General features: G+C 38.0%; 1 protein-coding gene across 1 annotated transcript; it reads left to right on the top strand.

Moving 5' to 3' along the window:
* Positions 1-9,912: 9,912 nt before the first annotated feature.
* LOC113963623 (interleukin-1 receptor-like 2) lies at positions 9,913-26,103 on the top strand. Its single transcript, XM_027674957.1, has 11 exons — positions 9,913-10,446; positions 11,029-11,217; positions 15,842-16,085; positions 16,379-16,565; positions 17,352-17,514; positions 19,191-19,256; positions 19,849-19,969; positions 22,031-22,179; positions 22,528-22,671; positions 24,043-24,204; positions 25,228-26,103. Exons 2-11 carry the CDS (start codon positions 11,205-11,207, stop codon positions 25,623-25,625), a joined length of 1,647 nt encoding a protein of 548 aa, XP_027530758.1. The 5' UTR covers positions 9,913-10,446; positions 11,029-11,204; the 3' UTR covers positions 25,626-26,103.
* Positions 26,104-27,190: the final 1,087 nt, after the last annotated feature.

The raw sequence follows: 27,190 nt of genomic DNA on the forward strand, positions 1-27,190 counted from the left end.
GCAAGAGCTGAAGCCAGCCTGACCAGCAAATTTCCTGCCTGGACTAGAGGAACACTAGGAAAGTGGCCAGTACTGTGACAAAGCCCTCCCATGTGAGCTTTTCAAGTCTTACACATTAGCTTAGTCCCATCCTCCTCAAAACCATTGCAAGCAAAACTTTCCATTCAGTAAGGAGAATAAAGATCTCCATGTGAGGTGAGTAAAGCTAATGTAATTCATGGATGTCTTCTGGGTAATGAACTTAAAGGGAAGCAAATCAACCAAACCCAAGTCCCTGAATGAAGCAAGAGACAGAAAGTGGGTTGGGGAAAAAAAAGCCAGTGACTTCAGGAGGACACTAAAACAGACGTCCAGAGAACCAGTCCAATTTCTGCATGTAAAATGAACTCAGGAATAAGATTTTAATGGAAGGTTATGATGCTTATGATGTAAAATTTGCAAGTTTTCTTTATTAAATTTTTGTGTTGTGTGTGTTCCGCGTTTGAATGTTTGTCTTGCAAGAGCTTTAAAGAGACTGTTCAGCACCTACACACTTTTTTCTGTAGTTTTGTGCTTGCTCTTTTTTGAAATTCTGGTTTCATTTTGTTCTAATAAAATGGAAACTTCCCCTTTCTAAAAATATAGAGATGATTTTAACAAGGCATTTTATAAGTCTTGTCTAGTATTTGCAGAGAATGGGTGGTCTCTTCTTACTGATGGTTTATAAATATCAGGGCCCCTAGGGCAGAAATAAACCTTAATTGCCCTCCTTAGGGCACAAGAGTCCCACTTATCCCTGTGTTGTATTTTTAAGCCTAGCTGGAACTAAAGCACTATGTAGTCACTTGCTCAACCCCCCTCTCTGTCCCCTCAACCCCACTGGAATTGGGAGGAGAATCGAAAGTAAGACTTGTAGTTTGATATAAGAACAATTTAATAGTTGAAAATAAAGTAAAATACATTAATAATGGTAAGTAATAATAATAATAAAAAAGGAAAGGGGAAGAAACCAAACATCCACCCCCGCCCCCTTCTAGGTAACTTCCACACTTTCTTTATATATTTGGCATGATGTTCTACGGTGTGGAATATCCCTTCGGCCAGTTGGGGTCATCTGTCCTGGCTCAGCTCCCTCCCAGTTTTCTTTTGTTAGCAAAACCCAAAACATCACTATGTTTTGTACTGACATACTCTCATTCTGAATCAGAACTACAACACTGTACCAACTACTGAGAAGAAATAGCTCTATCCCAGCAGAAACTAAGACACCTTGCTTCCTTCCTGGGGCCACTGGGATGGAGCTGCCAGCCCTTTTGGTGTCCTGACAGACAGTGAAGTGTCTATCAAACAAACTTTAGCTTGACTTGGTGCAGAAGTGATGAGAAATGCCTGTGATGAGAAGGAGCTATCCAGAGCACATCCCTGTGAGAAGGTGTTATGGTTTGTTCTTGCAGGTGAAGACTAGGGAACCTGAGCAAGTATCACACAGGAGGAGATGTCTCTTTCCCTCTCATTTTGTTCCCAGATGCAAGGAAACAAAACAAACAAACCAAATTAAAACCCAAACTCAAAAAAACCAACAAAAGCAATTCTTCACAAAACTGAAATGGATATTGTGGTAGAAATTCAAGAATACTTTTGTGTTTCTGTTCCCAATCACCGATGGGGCCTTCCGTTCTGATTTTGACAAGGTTGACTTTGCTGTGACTGGCATTTGTCAGGGATGAGCATCTCTTAAAACCTAAAGAATTATGCTAACTCCATAGTGAGAGGTGTTTGAGCTAAGTTATAGTTCCAGCAAAGCTTTTTAAATTAAAGGTGATTTTATTTATTTTTTTTCTTGGTAAGTTCTCTATTGTTCTCCTGCTTTTTGTAGAAAGCCAAGAAGAGATGGTGACTGTGCTATGAGCATACAGGAGGTTTGTGTCCCATTTTATGAGCATGCATCTTCCTGGAGATGCCTTGGGAGCTGGAACTCTCTTAACCCCCAGTCCGTCATTTGATAGATGTACATGGTAATCTTCAAACGAGTGCGATGGATGACTACCAGACTTATCCAAAACACCTTCCAATCATCATCAGCCCTGAGAGAATAACCCTGGTATGAAGAACATTGCTCTACTGATGCAGAGGACCCTAGGCTCTGACTGACAGACCAGCAGGGACAAGTAAACTGAGTGGCTTGCCCTTGCCCCCTCCCAGCTCAAATCTCACACCCGCTCACACAGTTTGCACACTGGCTCCAGTGCAGTGCAAAGGGGAGTGCTGTGCTGCTGCACCTGCCTGCTCTGCTCAGTGGTTTTACTGCAGGATTCAGTTTTTCAGTGGGTGTGAGTGGTTTGTCCCAAGTTATACCTGATTGTGTTTTTCTCCTTTTGTCTGAAGTTTCTTACATGATTAAAAAAAACAATAAATAGTGAAGCCAGACAAATGAGAGAAGGGAGGACAGCAGCAGCAGTAATTACTTTTTTTTTTATAAGATTGTTTGTTTTGCGTAGGTACATCAGACAGCAGAGAATTTGCTTTTGAATGCAATAATACTTCCCTAATGTGGTGTACTGGTTTCATTAGGAGTTAATGATGAAATAGTATTTAGGAAAAGGATGAAATAATATAAATGTGACATACCAAAATGTTTACTCAATGGCTTAGGTTTTTTTTCATTACATGACAAGCTGTAAAAAAATATGTTTAAATGTCTTAGTACTTAAAAATACTGCTGGCTTCTGTTATAATGGTTTTTGTAATGATCAAGTGATAACAACACTGACAAGACTGAATACTGTGTGTCCTAATCAGTAGTGTTTCAGAGAGGAGAAAGAATACTTTGTCCATTCACATTACTCTGACTGCCTCTACTGAATTTTTAATTATGAGATTTATTTTATGTTTAGACATAACGGAAAATGAATAGTCATATGATCTTTTTTTATAAACAGTGTAGCTGAAATATTTTAAATTATTTAAATGCATTGTGATTAGATGGAAACAATAACCATTTTCTTGAAAATGGTTTTCAGAAAAAAGTAAAGGTGTTGAAAGCTCTTTGGCTTTCCTCAGAAGAGAATCCAGTCTGCAGCCAGGAGGGAGTCCTGAACATGCTCTGCCTAGGTCTTCAGCAGAGCCCCAGGGTCCCAGCAGAGAAGAGCCCAGCAGAGCCCATCCAGGTGACAAATGGTCAGTGCTTTGATAGGCTGAAATGCTATGAGAAGTTCCAGTGCAAACACTCGATTAACATTGAGTTAAAGTTGCCAGCCCCCATTTCCCACTGACCCCAAAGGAATAAACAGCAAAGACCCATTCTGTCAGATGCTGGTGCTTCTTTTTTCAGTCCCTCTTTCCAGACTCAACTATTGCTTTATTTACCCAGGAGCCCTTGATGTTGTTCATTCCCTGAACAATCTCTGTTCTGCCTAGGCTACCAGTGTAAATATAAATATTGTTACAGTTCCAGTGTTATGGATTTTTTCCAACAAACTACTGCTATGACTACAAACTTTGAACAATTCATAACAGAAACCAGCTGTTTTCAAAAGTCTTCCTTAATGTTAGAGAAATGTTTTCAGTTGGATTATTTACATGGATCTGAAAAAAACAACAGGGAGTTACAGAAGCCTGGAAGCTGTATCAGTACCATGCTGGTCTTAAAACCAGATGATTAATCAAACAGTATAGGATGCTTGTAATGGTGCTTGCTTGTTTCTGGCTTAAAAAGAAAATAATGGAAAGGTAGTAGCTGGACTGAGATAACGAGCTGATGAGAGATGAGGTACTAACCAGCCAAAAGTGCACTTTTTATTTTTTTCCTTTTTTATTAACAGAATAATTTGAATATTTGTCTACTACATAGGGTAGGAATTTCACAAGAAAGCTTTATTTAATCTGAAAAAATATTATTCAGGTGTTTCTAGTCACAACAATGCTTCCTCCTCTTCTTTCCTCATCTGTAATAATTTTGTTAGATCTCTTAGGGATTTTTTTGGTCAATACTACATTCAAACAAAGCAGCTCAAACAAATAAAAAGATATTATAGGCACAAAGAACAATAATTCAGGTGCAGGCCTATTTTTTTACAGTCCATTTGCAAAACAGATTGTCACTCTATTATCTGCTAGTGAAATTTCTAGACTAATGCTATCCCACTTCTTTTGTAGATATTTTTAGGGTAGTGCCTTTTTTCAGATAGCATTTTGTATTTGGATCTTGAGGAAGAAAATGAGCTTATTTTTCCAAAAATTCATATGATTGAAATTAAATTTGGTAACTATTTAATGTATCTCTTCCATCTACAGGTTACAGTGTTACATTTTTCTATTTCATGATGCATTTATTGTGATTACTCAGACTTGTTCTTATTAGAAAACCTTTTCCATACTCTCCACAAATTCTTAGGTTTGCCTTTGTGTTCACAGATTAAAAAAAGGGTTCTTTGATTATATGTTTTATGATATACATGCAGAGATAGGGGTTTGTGTAGGTCTCCTGCACAGCAGAAGGACTTTCTAAGTTTTGCCTCTGTGGAATACTGAGAAACTTGCAGTAGAAGAGCATAAGGGAGAACACCAGAGAGGAGACATGTCTGATGGGGAACATACAAAAATATTTCTGTTAGAGGAAAATTAGTACAGGCTGGCATCTGGTAGAAACTTGCTTTAATGATCTACAGTGAAGTTTTTACAAAGATGCTGGAGTAATTTCTTGACTAGTTTTAAATAATAAAAAAACCACCATAAGTGGGAGATTTGGCTCTATGAATTGCCCAGAGAGCTCCTTTTAGGAAGTTAGAGATCTACATTTCTGTAGGTCCTACATTTGCTTGAAAGTTGCAGTGACTAATGCAATACTTTCATTATGTCTTTCTTTTCCTTTGCTGGTGTAGCTCAAAATTCTTGCAGTTTTTTGGTTGTAGGACTCCTTGCACCAGCATTTTTAACTGTTGCAAGATGCAAGTATTACTCTACACGTTTTAAGACCAGTGTTGTGCCTTGGCATTGAATCCTGTCATCTGCCTGCAGAAAGGGGCTATGCTTGTATAATCACACAGATTAAAATGCAGTATGCAATTCCTGGACTGCTAAGAACTTTTTAACAAAGTAATTGTGAAGACTTGCAGGAGATGATCTCATAAAGAATTTTGTTTGGTTATTTCCATGTAATCTAAACTGTAAGCCCCTGCTCTGCCCTCCAGTTTTTAGAGGACTTCATTTCTGATCCCCTAAGCACAATTTTCTGACAGTTTCATATGTATTTGATTATAAATGCTTTTTTTCCCTTGTCTGTGACCAAAACTTGGCTGTGGATACCTGTGCAATGTGTATATATGGCACCTAGAAAGCCTGAGCTTGGGAAACACAGGATAGGAAGGGGCTTTCTCTGCCCTTTGGCTAGTTCATTACCATCTCAGGTGTCAGTTATATTGTTCTCTCTGTGACTTATCATGCTTAATCCTAACAAAGTAGTTCATTGGTATCTACTGGATGTATTGTTTATAGGCAGTAATTGTAGTCTGTCTTCAATTTAACCTAGACAAGCCAAATTAACTTAAACCTTTCCTGAAAAGTAAGCTTCTCATTTTCCCTAGTATACCCCTAGTATATAGTAGTTATGTGGAATCTCTTTGAATTTGTTAATATATTGGCAGGACAGTACACAACATTCAGCTGAAGGTGGGCCAGTTCCCTGATCAGTGGTGTCAGAGTCCTAAACAGATGTGTGTCCATGCAGAAGATAGTGACTCACGTGAGAGCTGATGCAATTAGGTGCAGGCCTGAGCTGTGCTGCATGCACCACGTGGCTGCAGGTACACCTGGAGCCAGCTCACCTGAATGGAAAAGCCTTTAGGCAGCTCCCACTGCTCTAAACTCTTCAGTGCTTGCAAAACTTGCCACAGATGGTATTTGCATGGTGTGGCATGCCCTGACTAGAGATCTGGCTGATGCAGCTCTGTGTTCCCAGCATCTGAAGATACATAAGATTTATCTGTGCTATTTCTTTTTACTTTCTCAGGTTATCTCCAACAAACCAAATTTTAATCAATATCCCATGGAGTCTGAGTGCCTTTCTCACTGTATATATAATGAACACTTGAATCAGTGCACTACAGGTGCCTTTGGTACTTCTCTAACTCTTTTGAAAACAGTTAACCTGATTTAAGGCAGGATTTGCTATTTCTTTTTTTTATTTAAAAGAGATAATATACTGAAGAGTCATAGGAATCTTGACACACAACTCTTTTCCTTACTCTGTGACTGTGGATGGCAAGTGGTTATTTTTGTTTTTAAAATTAAAAACAGTAACACAGTGGTGTAAATTCTTAGTGCAGGAGGAGTTCATGGGTAAACATCATTATGAGCCATACTGCAGGGTCGCATACTTCTCTTCCATCTGTTGTGCCACTGGTAAATTATATAGGAAAACTCTCATTTTTTTTGTGCTGACAGGACTAATGAAAATATCAATATGAAGGCAGTGGCTAATCCCCATGGCAAGTTCCCTCCATGACAGTAACTACTGCCTCATCTTGGTCTTTCCCTTTTCAAGCGTCTGCTGTCATCATTTGTTAGCTGGCTTCCCAGTCAACCTTTCACTTCTGGTCTTGCCATGATAATTAGTTACCATGATGAAGGCAATAAGGATATTGAAATAAAACAACAGACTAATGTGATGCAACCAAACACTGCAACATTACTTTTGTATTTTCAATTTCCAATTTTCCACTCCTATTTTGATCTTTCTGAATCAAAAGGTTTTGCATACCCTGCTGATACTGTGTTTTTGAATATTTCTTCCTCAATAGATTTTCTGTTCTCAAATTGTATAATACGTAATTTTTATGCAGTTTTAACTGTGCTTAAGTAATTACCTGCAATTATATTTCTTGATAATTTTTTTTGTACCTTTAAAAATGTGTACATACAATGATAATCTCAATGATTTCATCAAAATTATCTTGTGCAACAAAGCTTAAGGTAAAAATGGTAGAAAAATATACATAAAGGACTTTAAAACTCTGTTAGGTTTTTATTTGCCCTGTTTAGTTTCAGATGAGAAAGATAAATGATAAAACATTCTGATAACCAAAAAATAAAATCGCGGCTTATTTCTGTTTACCCCAAATATACTTCCAGATGTCTTAGACACATGGTGTCTTAGTCTCTTTTCACATAGAAGGGATGATTTCCCAGGAGCAGGCAAAACCCAAGACTACTGAATTCTATAATTTCCTTAAAAAACCTAGCAATTACATTTGCTACTCATTGTCACTTGTCTTAAAAAAAATCAGGGCAAGCATTGCCCTGAGTTTTGCAGGTTATGTCAGTTGGTGTGGAGAACGTGGTGTCCACACAAGGCATGTTTCAAGAGACTTTATTTCAAACTAACTGCTGTCAGGCACTGTTGACAGATTGCCCAAGTAGCTGGAGCTCATCTTCAAGTTTTGCCTCATCTGAAAGGAATTTGTTTCATAGGCTCCGGGATTGTTTTGCGGTACAAACACTCTCTTGATTCAAACAAAAAAGCTTATGCAGCCACACGCCCAAACGAGATGAATATATGGTGAAAAGAGAAAGTTGTCAGTATTGTAAATTGGGGAAGTAATCTTGAACGCTGGAACAAAACTACTGGATGATGTATGAAAAAAAGAGGTTTGTGGTAATGAAAAGCAATGGTCTGAATTCATTTCAGGCAACTTCCATCCTATCCCTACCTAAGAGAATGCTATCACTCTGATTTTCTAAGCATGACTCAAAAGGATTGAATTATTTTTCACAGGTAATGTGCTCCCTTCATTGGCTGTATAGCATTTATCAAATAAATAAAGCAGATGCATGCCACAGTCCAATGGCAAAAGGACTTCACAGTGATACCTTATTTAGCAAATACATTTTGGAAAAATGCCATATACCAAATGCTACTCCCAAGTTCAGTCTCTTAATTTGCACAGAAGCAGTCTTCTTTGAACATCTCCTCAGTTGCAGAAAGATAAGGCACATCATGATCATTGCTCTGCTGCAAGCTGTGTTCAAAGATGGCACTGATGAACTGTAGAGACCTACCTGTGCTTACTACAGCAGCTCATTCTGTCTTAGAGCTTTATGAGACAAAATACTTCTGACTGTTTGTGTAGATGAAAAGCTTCTTGGTTTACTGTCACGTCTCCCTGGTGACCACATCTAATGTTCACGTAGACTAGTGTCAATGTCCATTTTCCTTGGACACTTCTCTGCTCTTCCCTGCAATTTTTGTCCTATAACTGCCATGTTCTCTGTATTTTTGCTGTCTCATGAAATCCAGCCATTTCAGTTGATATTCCTTCAGCTTTACTGTATGCATTTTTTTCTGAATTCTGATTCACATCAATCAGTGAATAGCTAAATGATTGAATAGTTCTCATTTTACCTATTCATTTTGGTAATGTTTAAAGTTTTTCATACCAGCAACATTTTTACTGGAAACATTTTTTCACTATTAGTAGTATTATAATGAAAATTGGAGAAAGAAACAAAAAAAGTCCAAATGACCACAACTGCATACAGCAGAATCTTTAGCATGTCTCAAAAAGAAGTCTTCAAAAGTTACTCTTTTATTTTGTAAATCAGTGCTTCTAAAACAATGTAGTAGAACACATTATGGAACATCTCACTTGTCTTTATGATAATCAGATTTAACTCATAGGTGTTTGATGGTGGTGCAAAATAACACAGAAACTAAAAATCTTGCATAAAATTGTTTGCCCTAATGCAAGGAGGTCACGAGAAACATTTCCAAAATGAAATATGGATGTAAGTGGTGACTGAAGAAAGACTAGCTGACTGCATAAATCCTGCTGACTTTTCTGAACCACCAATGAATTAATTCTCTGTGTACCAACAGCTTAGTGTCTGGAAGTGTTGCAATGTGCCTCCAGCCAAAACTACTTTGATGGAGGAGAGTAGATGCAGGCATAGCAGGGTGTAATCTCTCATCTTTGCTTATCTGTGGCCACCACAAAGTAGGCAGGATGTTTGAACATGTTTCCGTTTGGCAAATATAACAGCACCAGACTGTGGAATGAAAGAAGTACCAGGAGTAGAATGAAAAAAAACAGGTGGAAGGGGCAGGCCATGTCCGGATTATTCTCCACAGTTTTTGCAGAATACTTTTAATTTGCCTAGCAAATGTGTTTATTATGTGTTTTTAACAATAATTAGAACTTCTTCCTTGATAATTCTAAAATGTCTGATTCCTGCCTATTTTGGGAGGAACATAAGAATGAACTTTATCTTACCATCTATTTCAGTAATCAGTAAACAACTAAGTGTCAGTGCAGGCTTAGAAATGCCTATATCCTATTCTATGTTTAACAAACTACATTTGAGGAACTTGTGCTTTGAAAAGCTCTGGCTCTAGCTGTGGTGTGCAAGTAAAACAAGAGGAATAAGAAACACCAGAACCTGGCCAATATACTGTTCTGAGAACAGCCACAAGTTAAGTAACCTCTATAAAATGTAAGGACTACTTAGTAGCTCTCAAGTTTGTAGAGAATAATTCAGGGGCTAAATGAGACTAAACCTGTAAGTTCAAGCTTCAGAGCTAAATATCTCAGTGACAGGTGGCAGTCTGGGTAACTCAGACCAAGCTGCCAAAACAGCCTATTGAATAAGCAAATAAATCAGCTGATGTCCTTGAGATGCTCCCACCAACAGCCTCCATAGTCTCGAGGGGCCCTTTCTCTTCCAGGAATACGGTGTCTTCGACTAGGGAGGTTTGCAGCTGTCGGTCCTACCCCCCAAAAAACCCACAAAAAACCCAAAACCAACAAAAAACCAAACCAACGAAACAAACAGCCAGTCACCTCAAATCTCGCAATCTTTACTTGGAGGATTTCCTGGGGCGGAGGCTGAGCCCAGCCCGCGGCAGCGAAGGGCTGGGGAGGAGGGCTGAGGCTTGTCTCTGCCAGTCGTGTAACAGGGCGGATGGCGTCAGCCAGCCTGGGATAATCCGAGGAGGAGATTCGTGGAGCTGCGCCGGTGTTCCTACTTTGCTCTGACGACCCGCATTTGGCGTTGGGAAGTGGCTCAGACCCAGATGGTGCCATCTGGGGGAACTGAGGGCTGGGGACAGTTTAGGAGTGGGAGTGAAACCTGTTGTAAAAGGTCAGCGCTTTCCGTGGCTCGCTTCCAGACAGAAAGCGTGAAAGAGCCTCTTCTCCGCAGCTGGATCTCGGCCCCTGACTGCGAGCCCACCGGCGTCCCGCACCCTGCCGGGACCGGCGGCTCCCGCACCGTCCAGGAGCTACAGCCCCTTCCAACGTTTCCAGGAATACGTCAAAATTTAAACGAAGGGTATTGAAAAATGATTTCCTGCCGTACCTGCTGAGGGATGCCAGCGTTTCACTGAAAACCAGCTACCGCGACAATCGCAATGCTGTAACTACATCCCGGAGTGAGGTGGGGGGGAGGCTAACCCAGGTCTTCTGCACCGGCTAGGTATGTCCAACGAAATATTTGTAATCGTTTTCTCCAGATCAAAAGTGAGACATTTGATTAATATCTCTTGAAGAGGCATAGCATACCTTGCAGTTAATAGAAGCGTTTACGGTAATATGAATATATAGTGTTTTTTTATATAATTTAAAATGCTCATGGGCTTATGTAGCAGAAATAGTGTGATACTCTGACTTGCTGTTAGTTCTCTCAATTCTGAGGACAGGACTGTTGCATATTTTAATACGTCTATGCTTTTGAATAAGATATTCAAAGAAAAACTGCCACAAGTTTGCCAAAAACAGTGAAATCCATGGTACTTTGAAATTCTGAGAATACTTTTTTTTTTCTTAATTGAGTAGATCAACTTCGAAAGGACTAGAGAGCAGAGGAAAAGATGGCTATACCAATTTAATGACAGATTTTAATGAGAATTGTACCTTACTGTGTGCTCTCGTGGATGTTGTAATTATAATTCAGGTGCATATATCATTAAAAACATCTTTCAGACTTTTCTTTTGGTTGGTTGGTTATGGTATGTTTTGGTTTTTTTTCACTTAAATTGATAAAAATATTTTCTTTCAGGGTGAGATGTTATGGACATGGCTTCAGATACCTGGAATTTTTTTTTCCCTCCAGAAAATTTGGGCAAAGATAACTCTAGCTGAATTTTGTTGTGAGTGGGCAAACTCCACAAGCTGGTTGCAAGCTCAAGATGTGGACAAAATGACTGGAAAAAGGGAAAAATTTACCTGTTTATCATGGTGGAATGTGGTAGGAAAAACATTTACTCTTGACTCTGCAGTCATACATTTGTTATTTTCATCATTAATTATGTGAATGCATGGACAGACCAGAGCCTAATTTTGCTGTTGTGTCTACCTTCCACAGAAAGGGAAGTTTCTCACTGTGAAAAGTATGAGACAAGAAGGAGTCTCCTCAAAGCAGTTTGTTTGCATGGTTTTAAACAAGGCTATATATATTTGCAAGTCCTCCATGTTGACAAAAGGGCAAGTTATAAATTTAAATGGATAGAAAGGACATAGAGAAGCAGGATGCTGGAACTTTCTTTCTGAATGTGGCAAAATACTACTGCTGAATCTACTGCTAGGGCAAAAAGCTGCTTCAGAGAGCTCATGTGAGACAGAACAGTAGAGTAAGGTAATGTTGTAAGAGAACAGAATTTATGAAAAAACAGTGTTTCAGAGAAGTCATAAAGGAATTACCTGGTCATCTTTAAATTATTTCCATTATAATATTTTCATCTTTTGAAAAATAAAAACTGTAGATTTTTCAGAGTTACTGTCTGTCACAATTAGTGAAGAAAGTTGTAGGTTTTGTACAAATATACATAACCTGCCTTCAGTGATTTTAATGTTTCATGTATTTCTATGCTCAGCATTTTTATGGGACTCATTCCTTTTAACAGCTAGGCAAGAAAAGACATGCCTGGTAATCTGAATGGAAATTTGCAATGAGGGAGGAGGAAAGAGAAAGGAAAGACAGAAGAAAGCATGCAGGCACTGCAAGAAGCAGTGTGGATGACTCAATGTATGGCACGCTTCTGAGTCAGCTTGGTGAAGTAAGACACAACAGCTGGAAGTGTCATCTTTTAGTATTGGAGAAAATGGTGATCAGCTAAAGATGCTTCACAACAGGATGGGGTTCTCCTGCTCATCCTTTAGTTTGAACAGTTGCATTTGTCCTCTCACAGTGCTGTAAAACACTGCGGTAGGCTGAATAGAAAAAAAGCAGTAAGGCAGGTCAAGTTAAGGAACAGCTTGACACAGGCATGCAACTAACAGTTCCTTCTCCAATCGCAGTATGGATCAGAAGACTACTAAAGTCCTGATAATCATTCTCAAACGTATAAATAAGCAGGTAAAACATAAATGCTTAGATTTTCAGGTGAAGGAAGATCACCACTGGAGTCCCAAACACATCTTCTGCTCAGCATGTATTTTTAATGATCCAGACAGAGGGAAACTGTTGTAGTGGCAGAATTTGCCAACAATACAAAGCTATTCAGGCTAGAACATGGAGGTGTAAATTGCAAAGAGTGGCAGAAAGATGTCACGATAGTGAATGACTGGGTAATAATGGCATAAGAAATTTTTTTAGATAAATATAAAGAAAATTTAAAATGAAAACATATGGCCAAAATCCTAACATCACGTGCTCAGCAGCTGACTGGGTTTACCTGATTCTCAGCACTCAGTGACGAGGTCTTGGAATTTTACTTCATAGGCCCATGGAAATATCAGGTCAATAGTCAGTAGTCCTCAAAGAACAATGACGTGGTTAGAAATTATTAGGAAAAAATCCAAAAAAGCCCAATAATTGTTTTAGCTTATAAATCCATAGTGCACCTATGTTTTGAAGACTGTATGCAAGTTCTGTCCTCTCCTTCCCATTTCAGACAGGCTGTAGCATAACTGGAGGCAGTACAGTAGTGGGTGACAAAGATATTCAGAAATATGAAATCAGATTCTGTCTCAGGGACAGTTAGAGAATCTAACACTGTAGCTTGGGAAAGCAAGAAGTGGGAAGGAGTGTGCTAGAGATGTAAAAAACCCCGAGTGCTTAACAAGCTGAATAGGAAATATTTACTCACTTTTTTTCTTCTCGTGCAATAATTAGGAGATGTCAGGTAAAACAAGCAGGTAAGAGGCTCAAAACAAGTCAAAGACAATTCCTGTATTTCATGTGTCCTGAATTAACTATGTAATTCCTGTATTAACTGTATTAAATTTGATTTTAAATTGTGGAAGTTTATATTGGAAGCCACTAATTGAAAGTTTTCTTTCCATTTCTGTAGGGAAACATGACAGCAAAAACACTCTTTTCATGTAATATTGCCACAGCATTTCTGTCTTTAATTATTGCAAGTAAGTTTATTGGCTATGGAAGGTTTTGTTCTGAAACTTATTTTTTTTCACTCAAGTAATAAACTTTCTGTGAAAATGGCTGTATAAGTAAAATCTACATGCATGCCAGTGAGTTCTTTTTAACAGTCCTAAGAGTGGGGATCTCTAAAACATATGTGTTATTTCATGTAGTATCTTATCACAGAATCATTTAGGTTGGAAAGGAACTCTTGAGATCATGTAGTCCAACCTCACTGACATACCCCAAGGTCAGCTAGGGCAGGTTGCCCAGTACTGTGTCCAGCTAGATTTTGAATATCTCTGCAAATGGAGACTCCATGACCTCTTTGGGCAACTTGTTCCAGTGTTTGATCACCCTTACAATAAAAAAGTCTTTTCTTGTGTTCAGATTGAATGTTTTGTGTTTCAGTTTGTGCTCGTTGCCTCTTGTCCTCTCAGTGGGCAATGCTGGCAAAGTCTGTCTCTTTGTTCTTCCTTCCCTCCCATCAGGTATTTACACACATTGATAAGATCCATTCACACACTCTTCAAGCCTTCTCTTCTCTAGGCTGAAGAGTCCCTGCACTTTCATTCTCTCCTCAAGTGAGAGATACTCCTTTCCCTTAATCACTTTTGTGGCTATGTGCTGGACTCTCTCCAGTAAGTTCAAATCTAGCAGGTCCTAATGCACCCCAGGACACTGTTAGCCTTTTTTGCCATGAAGGAGCGTTGGTGGCTCATGGTCAGTTGTGGTCCACCAAGACCCAAATGTTCTCTGAAGATCTGCTTTCCAGCTGTATGGTCTCTAGCATGTGCTGGGGCCTATTACATTATTCCAGATTATTAGCATTTAGTGGCAGAAAAGTGTTATCAGTTCTTGTGGCCACGGCATTTCATAACCATCACAGTTATTGTGGGGCATTTAATACAGATATCTGAGTAATTCAAGGTTTGGATAAGTAATTTGGAAAAGATTTATGGTGAGGTGATGCGAACTGTGGATGACACAAAATTATCCTTTGATGGTTAAAACTGATGTTTGCTATGAAGAGGGTGTCTGGATATCAAATATTGTAGTGATAGAATGTCAGTAAGTAAAATCAAGTTGGATGTGAAGGGGCATGGAAGGGCCATGCACCTAGAGCAGAAGCATGTGTACTGTATGTGTGTGATGTGAGCATAAAGTTAATTGATAACCACCTGGGAAAATGCTGCTTTGATGTCTCTGGCTGCTCTTTGGAATCATTAACTCTGTCATCAGCAGTGAGCAGAAAAGCAGAATTTTTGGAAAGCAGCAGAGTAGAAAGCAGAAAGCTTCATTATGCTACTCTGTTACTCCATGGTAAATGTGTACCAGTTGAACTCAGTTCTGGTCATTCCATCTCCGAAAGATTATTTCAGAAAAGGTAGAGAGATGAGTGACAGTGTCATCTGATATGGGATGGCTTCCCTATGAGAAGTCACTAAGTGAAGGAGGTAAAGAAAAGAAACTCTGAGGTAAAGAAGCAACTGAGGCAAGATGGGATGAAGATCTATAAAATTGTAAATACCATAGACTGGGCAGATGAGAGAAAAATTACCATTCCTCATAACAAGAAATGCATGATACCCAAAGAAATTATAAAAGCGAGTGAATGGTTTTAATGCAGAACATAAGAGGAAAGAAAGGGGCTGAAAGCAAAGTATTACTGTATTTGTTCTCCACTCTTGCACATTTGGCTCTGCTTGTTATCAGTGCCAGGATTTTGGGCTAGACAGATGCCTGCATGACTCTGTGGCAGTTCTTATCTTCTAACAAAGAAAGGAAATTTAGGTAAATATACTGACTCAGGAATGGGACCATGGTGCCATTGGAGTTGGTGCCTTTTTTGTCATATTGCAAAAAGAAACTCCAAAAAACCCCAAGCCGAACTCATGGTATTGCTCTTTTCCTGTATAAGTCTGTTTGTGTCAGAAGAAAAGAAAATGAGCTCATTGGTGATTGCAATAATTCCTCTCTAAAATTCATAAAATGAAGGGTGAGTTGAAATTTCCGTTGTAAACCTAATGTTTGTGCAACACGATCTTTAACTTCAGTGTCCTCTTAGGACATTTGGGTATCAAAAGCATAGTCTGTTTTGAAGAATTACTTTGACTACAGTTAAGTGAAGTTAAAGACCTTAAATGTGAAATTTGTGTGCATGTGCATGTTTGTGTATATGCACATGAAACAGATTGGGGAAAAACATGTGCTTTATAGTAGTTTGCATCTGCAGTTCAACATGCAAGTCTGCTGCAAACAAAGACATTCTACTGAGTGTAAATTTTGCATTCAAAAAACAGTATTTCATTTCAGTGGCACAACTGTATCTGTATACCACTGGGTAGTACTCTCAGATGTAAAGATAAGGAATTAAAATTGTATTTTAGTAGTTGACTTGAGAATGGAGGTGAAAACTCCAATTAACTTTATAAATGTAATCAGAAAATAAGTTCAGTATATTCTTGTAGGATGTTTGAGTTTTTCTTTAATATTTATCTCTTTCTTTTAGAGAAATGTGAAACCTATGATGCAATGTTGGGGCAAATTCTTGTGCCTGACGGGCAGCCTCTTGCTATTAACTGTTCACCGGAAAAGAGCTTGAAAAGTGGAAGCTACAACTTAACGTGGTATAAAGTTGGTAACCAGACAGCTGTGCCTAGAGACAAACTGTCTAGAGTGCATCAGCAGAAGAATTTAATTTGGTTTCTTCCTGCAATGTTAGAAGATTCTGGAGATTATGAATGTGTCATAAGGTGAAAATTAAAAAAAATTACATTTTTACAGAAATGAGTTTCAAAGTGAATAACTTTTAGAAAGCAAGTCAAATTTTGAGAGTAAGAGAAATACTTAGTGCATTCACAAAAACTAACTTAGACTGGGGAAATTAAGTCTAGTTTTGGGTTCTCCTTCCTTATAGGCAAAGTAAATCTATTAAAGAAACTCTGAACTTCTTGTCTTCTCTTTCTTCTCCAAAAAGAATGCCATATATTTTTGAGTTGCAGAATGTGCCAAATAGGTTAATTTAATTATGGTCTATTCATTGCAGGAATTTGACAAGCTGGAAGAAAATGTGTACAAAAGTAACAGTTTTTGAGAAGATTGATGGTTTATGCTTAAATGAAAAATTTGCTGTAGAGGAGGTGATATTCACATCATCATCTGCAAAGGTTGTGTGTCCACACTTGGATTATTTCAGGAATGAGAAGGATATTCAGCCTGTTCATTGGTATAAGGTGAGAATGTGGTGATTTTTACTGCCTCATAGCTGTCCATTATTTAAAATAAAAATCACTGATCTTCGAAAATTGGAGCAGAAAAACTAAAGATTTATTGTAAAAGGGAGATAAAATTATTTAAAAAAAACTACAAGAGGATTAGACTTTTTATCTTTAAAGGTACATTGTGTTTTTTGATTAACGGGGTAGAAATTAAGCTTAGATGTAGGAGTGCTGTTAACCCACGTATCCCCCAGGGGGCATCTGTTTACCTGCCAGCGAAGCACACTCGTAAGTTTATTGGAAACAGATTTAGTGTGAGATATCCATTATGTGCTCAATATTGTTCTATTAAATTGTTCTATTTCATGTGGTTCACACTCATTTAAAGGCTCTTTCTGTTTCAAGAATGTAGTGCGTTCTGTGGAATTCCTGCCTCAGGCCCATGCAGTCCAAATGGTACCAGTAGTATTTAGATTCCTTAAAAAATTAAGTGTTATTATTGAGTGATTCTTAATGGATGAATACTTCTACAAATCCTAACTCTTGCATTTTATTTTCTCATTTCTCTAATATCAAAAGTTGTTTTCCAAAGGAAATGAACTGGGGTATCTTTGAATTAAAAAACTCAGCTGAAATGAAGCAGACAGTGCTTTTTATTCCACTGCCCTTGCCCTTCCTCAGCCTCTGCAAGGCATCCATCCCAATGCTGTGGTCCACTGAAACTTCAGATTGTATTAAAGAGAGACAAACCATGGAAATATACAGTAATATGAATTAACAGAGTTCTCTATACATTTTTAGGACTGCCAGCTGCTGGAAGGGAAAAGATTTGCCTTCTCAAACGGTGATCTTATAATTTTCAATGTGACTGTACATGATCAAGGAAACTATACATGTGAAACAACATGTAACTACAATGGAAAACAATATAACATTTCACGAGATGTCAGTCTGATTGTAGAAGGTAAGTAAATAATTTCACTGTGTTTGTGTTCATAGACTAAAGCAGAAAGACCTAATCTGTGGATAGACATGCTTAGGGCTACTGGTTTTCACCTAAATGTGAGGGAAATAAATGCTAACTGAGGGTATTTATACTTTGTCTATTGTCGACACCATGTTGAAGATTCATTCCCCTGTTCAAAGTTGCAGTATATCAAAGCTCTGCTGCCCAGACCAGCTGGCAAAGTCCCTAAACAGATGCCCTGTAAGGCTTGGTGGTGCAATATTTTCTACTGTAGCCTCTATCCTGCCCACCTTACTTCTTTGTCTTTTACATTATTCTCTTAATGCAAGAGCAATGAACTAAACCAGCCCAAATAATGGCAGAGTCTTTACTCTGTGTGTACTATCTGTTTCCTTCAAACCTTTGTCTCTTTTGCTTTTGGTTTTAAGCTGCTCAGCACAAGAACTTTTCATCTCTGATATTGTGTGTAGCTTAGTAAACCCCGATTTATGTTGGGGGGCACCAGCACAACAAAAAATATAAAAGATGGTGTAGGTGTAAAATACGAAATCCTTTGCTAGCACAGCATCGTGAGATTGGTAATGGATCACTGAAAAGACTGTGCTATACCAAGGTAAGCAATACAAATACTGTTTTTATATTTCAGCTGAAACACATTTTAAGGTTTACTAATATATTGTATTACTATTTAATGGTCTGTTTTTGTGCTTGCCTGTTTTGTCTGTGTGCATATATATGCATACGTATGTAAGTATATAAGTGTGTGTGTGAACATATGATGGGAGTATGTATCATATCTGTGTGATATGAATAAACAAAATCTGAAGAACATAAGGTTGGATCAAATGAAATGACCATTCTGGTCTTAAAAGCTGGTCCTAGAACTTCTCTCTTAGTGGAATTTCAGCTTCTGTGACTGAGTAGAAACAAAATCGTATCACTCCTTTGCCATATGTGACTGAAGGTAGCTCAGTAGTTTTTAAAGACTCCAGGTGAGCAAGTTTATACTAAAATGGTGGTTTGGGGTCCAAAGAGTAATGCAGACCCAGTTTTCAGAATGGGAAGGGAAGGATATATTTGGGACAATCCTGTGTACTTTGCTAGGGGACTCAGATGCTTTATGATATATGTTTGTTAATTTGTACACTTGGAGAGTGTCATATATGTAGTCTTAATTGTAAACATCTAAAAGGGGTCACTGGTATTGTACTTCCTTATAGATAAGGCTGTGGGAAGAAATTTAAGGCCTTTCACTGGAGTATAAAAATTAAATTTCCCCCTTAGAATAGTAGAAGTCTAAAATAGATGAACTGCAGTCTAAAAGTTCTTGGCTCCAGTTTGTATCTGTGGGGTGCTGGGTGACAGACTATCCAGACTGTAGAGCAGCAGATATTTGCCCATACTCCTCTCAGCACCTGTGCATGCAATACTACAGAATTTTTGTGCCATGGAATAGCCAGTCCACCATGAGTGTGTGGAGATTTGAGGCATTACATTTTGGAAGAGACAGAGTGAAGAACAGCTTAGCTTCAAGTCAGAAGTAATGACTATCTGAGATATGATACTTCAAGTACTGAGTGATGTTTGTTATAAAATTGCTGACAGCCTTGTCTGTAGAACAGACTGCAACTGCCCTAAAGGTTTTCTGAAAAGCACTTTTTTCTTTTGTTTAGTGAGCCAACCAAAAAAGCCTCCGGAAATATCTTACCCAAGAAACAACTCTATTGAAGTGGAACTTGGTAAGTAGTTTTCTCTATGAGAAAGTATGAATCTGTATCATAGTGAAAATTTATACTCGAGGAGTGCCCTATTATGTGTTTTCTTGCTTTTGTCTTTTTGAAAAAAAACCAAAAAACTAGTTCAGTAACCAGCTCAATTTCTCTTTGTTGATCTCCCAAAGGAGGAATGTTAAGGGGTGAGAGGGAAACAAATGAGGTGTGTTGCTTACAAAGTCCTAGGGAAATTTCTCAGATGCCAAGAAAATTGTAGGGAACCCAAGTGATTATCTGTCACATCTGTTGCTTTCCGTGACTCTGGAAGACATTCTAAGAACAGATCCATCTCAAATCCTCAGGCAAAGTGATGCCCCAGGGGCAGACATCTTCCTGGATTCAGCCTTTTCCATCCTACCATCCTCTTTCTGGATCTGCAAATCACTGAGTATATAGACCCTCTGTTAGAGTAACTTTTCTGAAAGGGTTTGGTACCATCCTTAGCTGGTCTGTGTGGGAATCAGTGAACAATTCCCACACTGATATACAATTAGAGAATTGTATAGACTTTAATTAGGCTATGGAAATTAACTCTTTATTTTGTAACACAATTTTATAGGCTCACAGGTTACAGTGGATTGCAATACAACAGGTGCTGATGGGTATGAAGTGTTTTGGACAGGCAACGGTGTGTATATTGATGTATTTTATATGAGCAGAATTTTTGCAAGTCCCTATGAGTAAGTATATTTTCAGACTAGAAAATACTGGGTTGGCAACCAAAGTGGAACTTTCTCCCTTTGGCATTAAAATATAAATCAACATTTTCCCCTTGCTTTAAATAGTATTCTTTTTAAAAACTCTAATGCTTGCCTTCCCCAATTCACTTCCTGCTTTGAAATAAAAACTTGAAACATAGGAGGCATATGGACTTCACATGAGATTGTGCTTTTTTTGGTCATTGTAAAAAATCTGTCTTAATTTCCAAACTTGGAAAAAGGTGTTTTGTTACAGTCTCATACTTGTAATACTGTAATGCAGGCTCTGACCTGGCAGAGACCTCTTTTGGTTGGATCAGGCATGTCCAGGTACATTATCTCCAGACTGTCTCTTTTCTCTGTGTTCTCCTTTCCCTTCATATCTGCCTCTGTGAAAGGTCACAAGAGGACAAACCTGTGCTTTACAGGAGAAGTTGAGATTTCCAGGTTTAAGAGCCTTGAGTTAGAGAAATATAACAGAAATCAGCTGAAGAGCTAATGGAAGACTTCATTGGGGGCATTTGTACTGAAGCTTAGATGGGTGAGAAAAGGAAGACAAATTTCCAGTGATGAGTTGGGTTTTGGGAGGACTTGGACTGAGCAAAGCGTGAGAAGGGCAAGAGAGAGACAAGGTGATGGTGAAAAGCAGGTTAAATGGAGTTAGTTAGGAGAGAAGAAATTGTACTTGACTGGAAAAGCAACTTAAATTGGAGCAAGAGGCAATCTGAAATTTTCTTAGATATTAGAGGTTGGGAACTAAAAATTGCAGTTTTTTTATCAGCCCTTGTCTCACGGTGGTTCCATGAATAAAAAAATGTGGTAATTTTTGTACATTCTCAAGCACTATCTGTGACCAAGAAACTGACGAAGAAATGAAAATGATATCTTCAAAGTAAGAATATAGTTGTGAGAAAAAAGCAGTCATCATAAAACAAACAGAGAAATAAAGGGCTGAATTATTTGGGTGCTCACAAAGAGAAAACACCAGATAAAAGTAATATATTATATTGTCATAAAGAATTGTAATGCCATAAAAAATTGGGTCATAATGCAGAGGCACATGGTTACTGAATTGATATTGTAAAAGCAATGTTATTTTTTTACTTCCTAGAGCTTAAATGGTCATCTTTGCAACCGTTAGTCTTTTGCATTAGTGATGTTGATTTATTCATTCCCTGTTTCAGTGTTCAAATTACTGTAACTTTTTGCTTAGAAAGTGATCCATGTGGTCCTTTATATGCCTTTTATGGTATGTTTTATTTTGCATTTTAAATGATAACTAGACTATGTTTTCAGGAAAGGAAGTGGACTAGTTAGTTAATTTTACATTTGAGGTCTACGATTAGCAAGGTAGTGGTATCCCACATTTTGCTGGTGGTTAGAATTTGTTTAGTTCACACATCAGTCACACGTCACAGTACACAACTAACTGAAAGTTAGCATGAGTGTTTTTATGCCCTTGTACAATGTATGGGGGATAATCTGGGTCTCTTAATGGTGCGACCTGACACAACCGGCTATTACAAGTCTTTTCTGATCCATGGGGTGAAGCACTGTTTAGACTCCAGTCCCTGTAGCTGGAATCACACTGTGAATTGATGGTGTCTGCTGCATGTCACCACCTTTGATGTCCTCCTTGTCCCATAGCTGCTGACCACTAGGTGATGCCTTGTTCCAGGGCCTCTTTCTGTGTCATATCCCATTGTGGAATCTCTCTGTCAATCTATTCTTACAGGGGTAGGGAAGTCTATAACAATGATTTGCTTAGGTTTCTAAGGTATATTTTTGTCCTTTAAACTATAGAAACACAGCTCCAGATAAGATAATGTCTTGGTGTCTTGATGTTTTCGAACGCATATGCTAAATGTCAGTATGAATGTCTGGCTGTTCAGGTTTCTTTCATGTAATGCAATTGCTCATCTTGTGTGAAGTGTGGTTGACATTTGCAGAAGGAAATAACCATTGTTGTGCTGCGGATCTTAGAGATGAAGCCATTCCAGAAAGGGCTGTGGTTTATGGTCCTATTTGTCACCTTTTTGACAGGGAAGAAACTTCTAACAATGGACGCCCTATGCATTCTGTGAAGCTAATAATTTCAGAAGTGACTAGTGAAGATTATGAACAACCATTTGTCTGTCAAGCTTCAAATGCCTTTGGGCAGGTTGCATCTTATATTATATTAAAGCACAGAGGTAAGAAATACTTGTTATCTTTGAGGCCTGTGATTGTCTTTACTTCCCCAGAAGGTGTTTTGATACCAAATTCTTGTGTGTCATTTCAATAGAAGACAGGTGCATTACAGTTTGCAGTACCTGTGAATGTGCCTGTGCATAGGAAAAGAGTCACTGTAGTAGTGTATTTATCTTTATTTTAAAAAGCAGGTAAATAGAAATGAAAAATAACGTGAATAATATTAATATCATAATATGAATATGAATAAAATAAATTAATAATATTTAAATTTGTATTGCATTTGTGTGAAAGATCAGGTTTGGACAAATCCAACATTTAAAAAGCAATCTTCTTATATTTTTGTGCAGTTCCTGATATACAAAGATGGCTGACTGGAGGGCTTGTCTCTTTGTTAATTTTAACATTTATTATTTTAATAATCTATAAGACTTTCAAGATTGATTTGGTGCTTTGGTACCGTAATTCTGTCTGTGCCTTTACAAGTAAGGAAGGTATGTGAATGTGACCAGGTATGTGAGTGTAATTATCCTATTGATTTTTTTCACTTGCCATTGCTTCTGAGCAAAAATGGGATTATTTTGTAGAATATATGTGGACCTTTCATGAGGAATTTTCAGATACACACAAAGACATTTTTGGGGGGCATTTTTTCAGTCATATGGGTAAAATATATAATGCTTGAGGTAATAAAAGGTGTAATATTGAAGACAGTCATAGTGAGATAGGGCAAAAAGAATTATACGCCATTCACAAATTAGCATGGTTTTTTTTGCTTTTCTGTAGTTTCTTTACATGTAGCTATGTGGTCACTCTGATGATGAACAATAGGTGTCAGCAGAGCTACATCCTGTAAACTAACTGTTTAAAGACGTGCATTAAATATTTACTTAGAAAATCAGACTAATTTCTCAGAGATTAATTTTGTTGGGTTTTTTTTGTTTTGTTTTGCAATTTCTCCCTTTTACCCACACTTTCCTTCTAAATCCTGTAAGTTATGATGTTTACATGCCAAAGAGAAAATTTGCTACTAGTTCTGTGTTCTTCTAGTTCTGTGATTCTTCTTATATGTTTTTGTTGGCTGTACTGTAGACAAATACACTAAGGTATGAAAAATTTGAAATGAGCACAATATCATAGGTATTTTTTGTATGAGTGCTCAGAATTAGTCTGTCCGGAGTTCCCCATAGCTTGAAAGTGAAAGGATTACATACATTTATGTAGTTAATGTTTGCTCATGACTGTCCTAAATGTTTTCACAGAAAAGTAATTTCAACTTCTGGTCAAAAGTTCAGTTTTTCTGGAACGCTTAAATGGAGTTCTAATTTTAAAAAAAAAAAAGTAACTTGATGAGTTAAATCTGACTTTGGTTTGTTTACTTCAGTCCTGCTTACTATGCAGTTTTAACTTTCAAGACTTCAGCTGCCTTCTCACCTTTTCTTCTATGTGACTTTTCCCCACAGAATTATTACAAGAAAGAACTGTCATTTTTCCATCCTCTCTTATGGTTAGTTAGAAGTGGAGATTACTGCTGTTGAAATTGCTTTAGGAGACGTGGTGAAGAAAGTCCTGTAAGAGGGCATTTTTTAATGTCCTGGCACCTCTGGGGTTGGGAGCTCTTTCCTGCAGGTCCCAGAACTGGCATACAGCTCACTTTCTGTCTCCTCCCTTCCCATGATGGGAAAGGAAGTCAGGTTCTGATCATCTTTCTTTTGATTTGTAGAGCATTTTAGTAATTTGAAGTTATTCTGTAAGATAGGTGAAATCAGCCCCCCATTATTATTTTTAAACACACCAAAATGGAACTTTGCAATAAAGGCATTTCAGTTTTAGTTTTTTAATAGAAATGTTTGTGTTTGTTTTAGATGGGAAAACTTATGATGCATATGTCCTGTATGCAAAAAGCAGTGAAGGCAAAAGTTTCTATTGTCTGGAGACCTTTGTTCATAGAATACTTCCAGATGTTTTAGAAAAACAATGTGGATATAATCTCTTCATATTTGGAAGAGATGATTTACCTGGAGAAGGTATGCTTTAATTAGTAGAGTTAAAGTTGTCTTTTGGGACATTGTTCTCAGGTTCGAAGTTTATCTGTGCAATTAAAACCTACATCTTTTGAAAAGAAAGCTGTATTTGTTTATTTTTTAATGGATAGTTAGACCAACGGGCATCTTCTTCCTATGCGGTCGCACAAAGAGCAAAAGACAAAGGCATGCACCTGCCTCCAAAGGTGTACCTAAATTAACTCTAGCATGTTGGAACATCAGAACCATGCTCGACTCTGCAAATAGCAGACGTCCTGAGCGACGTTCTGCTCCAACAGGTACGTAGCCCGTGTGCCCCTATGTGGTTGCGAGCTATGCTGGCGTTGGTACATGCCTTCGGTAGGGTTGCCCACGCCAGTCAGGTCAAAACCATAGGACCAGTTACACTACATTCTTGGGCAGGATGAGCTCATTAGCCTTCTGGCAGTCATCCTAGGAGAAGGACAACTCTAATTCCAAACCCGGGCAGATGGAGCTCGCTTAGCCCCGTAAGGCCATCCACCTAAGAGAAGGTCACTCTAATCAAACCTACGTCCTGAGGACCTCACTGCCACCATCCAAGCTTGCTCGGCCCTGGCAGATGAACCTTAGGATTAAAGGGTGGGTTCAGTTCCGCGCATACTGCATCTCACCTAAAAAATCCATTGCGCAGGCTTGAAGGCTTGTCCAATAGACAATTTATTTCTTTTTTTTTCCTTACTGAAAATTTTGTTCCAGTGTTATGAGGGTCTGCACTTTCTTTTTATTGATGAACAAATTAGGATTCAACAGCATGAATAATATTGTTGAGGTTTTTTGAATGATATCTCCTACTGGGGGCTGAAGAAAACTAATTTTTTGTCAGCTGTGTCATACAGTGGATCATGAATCATGAATGATAGCTTGAATATCTTAAACCTACCAGTTCTCTGAGCTTCACATATGTGTAATTTTAAAACTAAGAACTATTTTACATCAGTTGTAAAGTTTCTATGGAAACTTTGATCATTCCTTTATTACTTACAGCTGTAGTCAGTGTTGCTGATGAAACCCTTAAGCAAAGCAGAAGACTGATGATTATTTTGGGATCAGAAACATCTAGTTGCTGCCTGCTAGAAGACACCTCTGAACAACAGCTAGCTATGTATAATGCTCTCATCCGTGATGGGATTCAAGTGATTCTTATAGAAATGGATGAAATACAGGACTACACAAGCATGCCAGAATCAATCAGATACATTAAGCAAAAACATGGAGCTATCCAATGGAAAGGTGACTTCTCAGAAAAATCATGTTTAGCAAATACAAGATTCTGGAAAAAAGTGCGCTATCAAATGCCATTCAGGAAAAAAGTGTCTTATTCTGAAGTGTATTTATTGCCCTTAACTTCGAACAATTCTGCAGCAAAGGGAAGCGCCTATTAAAATAATAATGAGAAGGTAATTCTGAATTGTGATGTTTCTTGCACAAAGTCTTTATATTACAAACTAAATGTTTTCTTTGAAATATAAAAAATAGTCATCCCTTCCTTAAATTACACCTTAAAAGAAAAACTCAGTGCAACTTTATTTCTGTTCTGGATTTTTGACAGTGACACAATTTGTTGTGTTAGCCTTCATTAGATATGAGAAGTAAATGTTATGGTGATGGTGGTACACAATTAAATAGTCATGGTCCACATGAATGTTATATGAAGAAGCAGCTGTGAAGTCCATTTTTAAAAATTGAAACTGCAGTTGATAAATTAAAAATCTGTTTCTATCATCAGAATTTTCCTAGTCTTTCTGTTCCACTTCTTGTTACTTCTCCATGATTGTCTGATTTCCACATTGCTACAGGAAAGCCTGAACTGTGCAAGCCTTGAGGTCCCCTTCTGAGCAAAAGGCCTTATCCTTATTTCTTTAAGGAGTTGGGGAAATACATGACATAGCAGGTATATTTAAAACTCACAACACTTAATGTGTTTCAGCTGAACAGTTGGTACCATGTGTGTTCAACAAATGGCTTTTTAGACATTTGTTGAATAATTCTGTGATATCTGGTCTTTGTTTTTTTTTTTTTTTTAAAAAAAACTTAGTCTCTTGTAATGGTCAGGAAACTGAAAGTATTTCAGATTTTTTGAGAACTGGAAGTTCTAGAATGTGCTGCTACTCTGAAAACCAGAAGTTCTCATTCTGTGTCTCTAACTACACACACAGAAATTCACTGAGAATCTATCAAAGGACTGTGCTTGGGCTGGGTTTCCTGGAGAGAGTGGAAAATGGCCAGTTCTGAAACATGACCAGATGGTAATGGCAAGAAATGGTATCTTGTCTAATTGTGAAAGAAAAAGTTAGAGGCATGTGCCTATATCAAACTGCTTGGAAATAGCTTGGTATTTCTGGACCCCAATCCATTGTTCTGTGTGTGTCACCATGAGAAAATGGCATGCTGCTTCCTTTGCAAGGTTGTCTGAAGCAGCAGTTTTCATGGTCCAGCCTTGAAAAGCAGCATCTGAATGCAAACATGAATTCTTCTTGTTTTGTTGTTATTGTTGTTGTTGTTCTTTTCTGAAGTTAAGTAGGTTCTTACATCATGTTTATTGCTAGGATAGCATCTGTCAGTTGGTTCTCAGAAGTATGTATATTATAGAATATATTCTTCATTGGGCTGTATTCATGGGAGAGAGAAAGCAAGATCTGGGAGTGGAAATAGATATTCAGAGTGAAAGATTTGCAGTAGTGTTTCATGGTACCTTTTCCTTTGAGAATGTCTAGCAAATACTCCTTAGGAGCAGTTTCTCATTCTCCTTGATGTGGGGTTCACAACTGCATAATTTTCCATAGCCTTGACTGACTTGAGACTTGTTCTGAGTTGTCACCATGAGAATTGAGAACAGGATAGGTCCATCAGATGCTGTTGTTATAGTAGATGTCGAATCAGTTTTCTATTTAAAAAATAAATTTAGGAACTTGGATAGTTTAGATAATCATTATTGCCAAATTTTTAC

The sequence above is a fragment of the Neopelma chrysocephalum genome, unplaced genomic scaffold, assembly GCF_003984885.1.
Source record: "Neopelma chrysocephalum unplaced genomic scaffold, ASM398488v2 Primary Assembly neopelma1_25, whole genome shotgun sequence".
Classification (NCBI taxonomy): domain Eukaryota; kingdom Metazoa; phylum Chordata; class Aves; order Passeriformes; family Pipridae; genus Neopelma; species Neopelma chrysocephalum.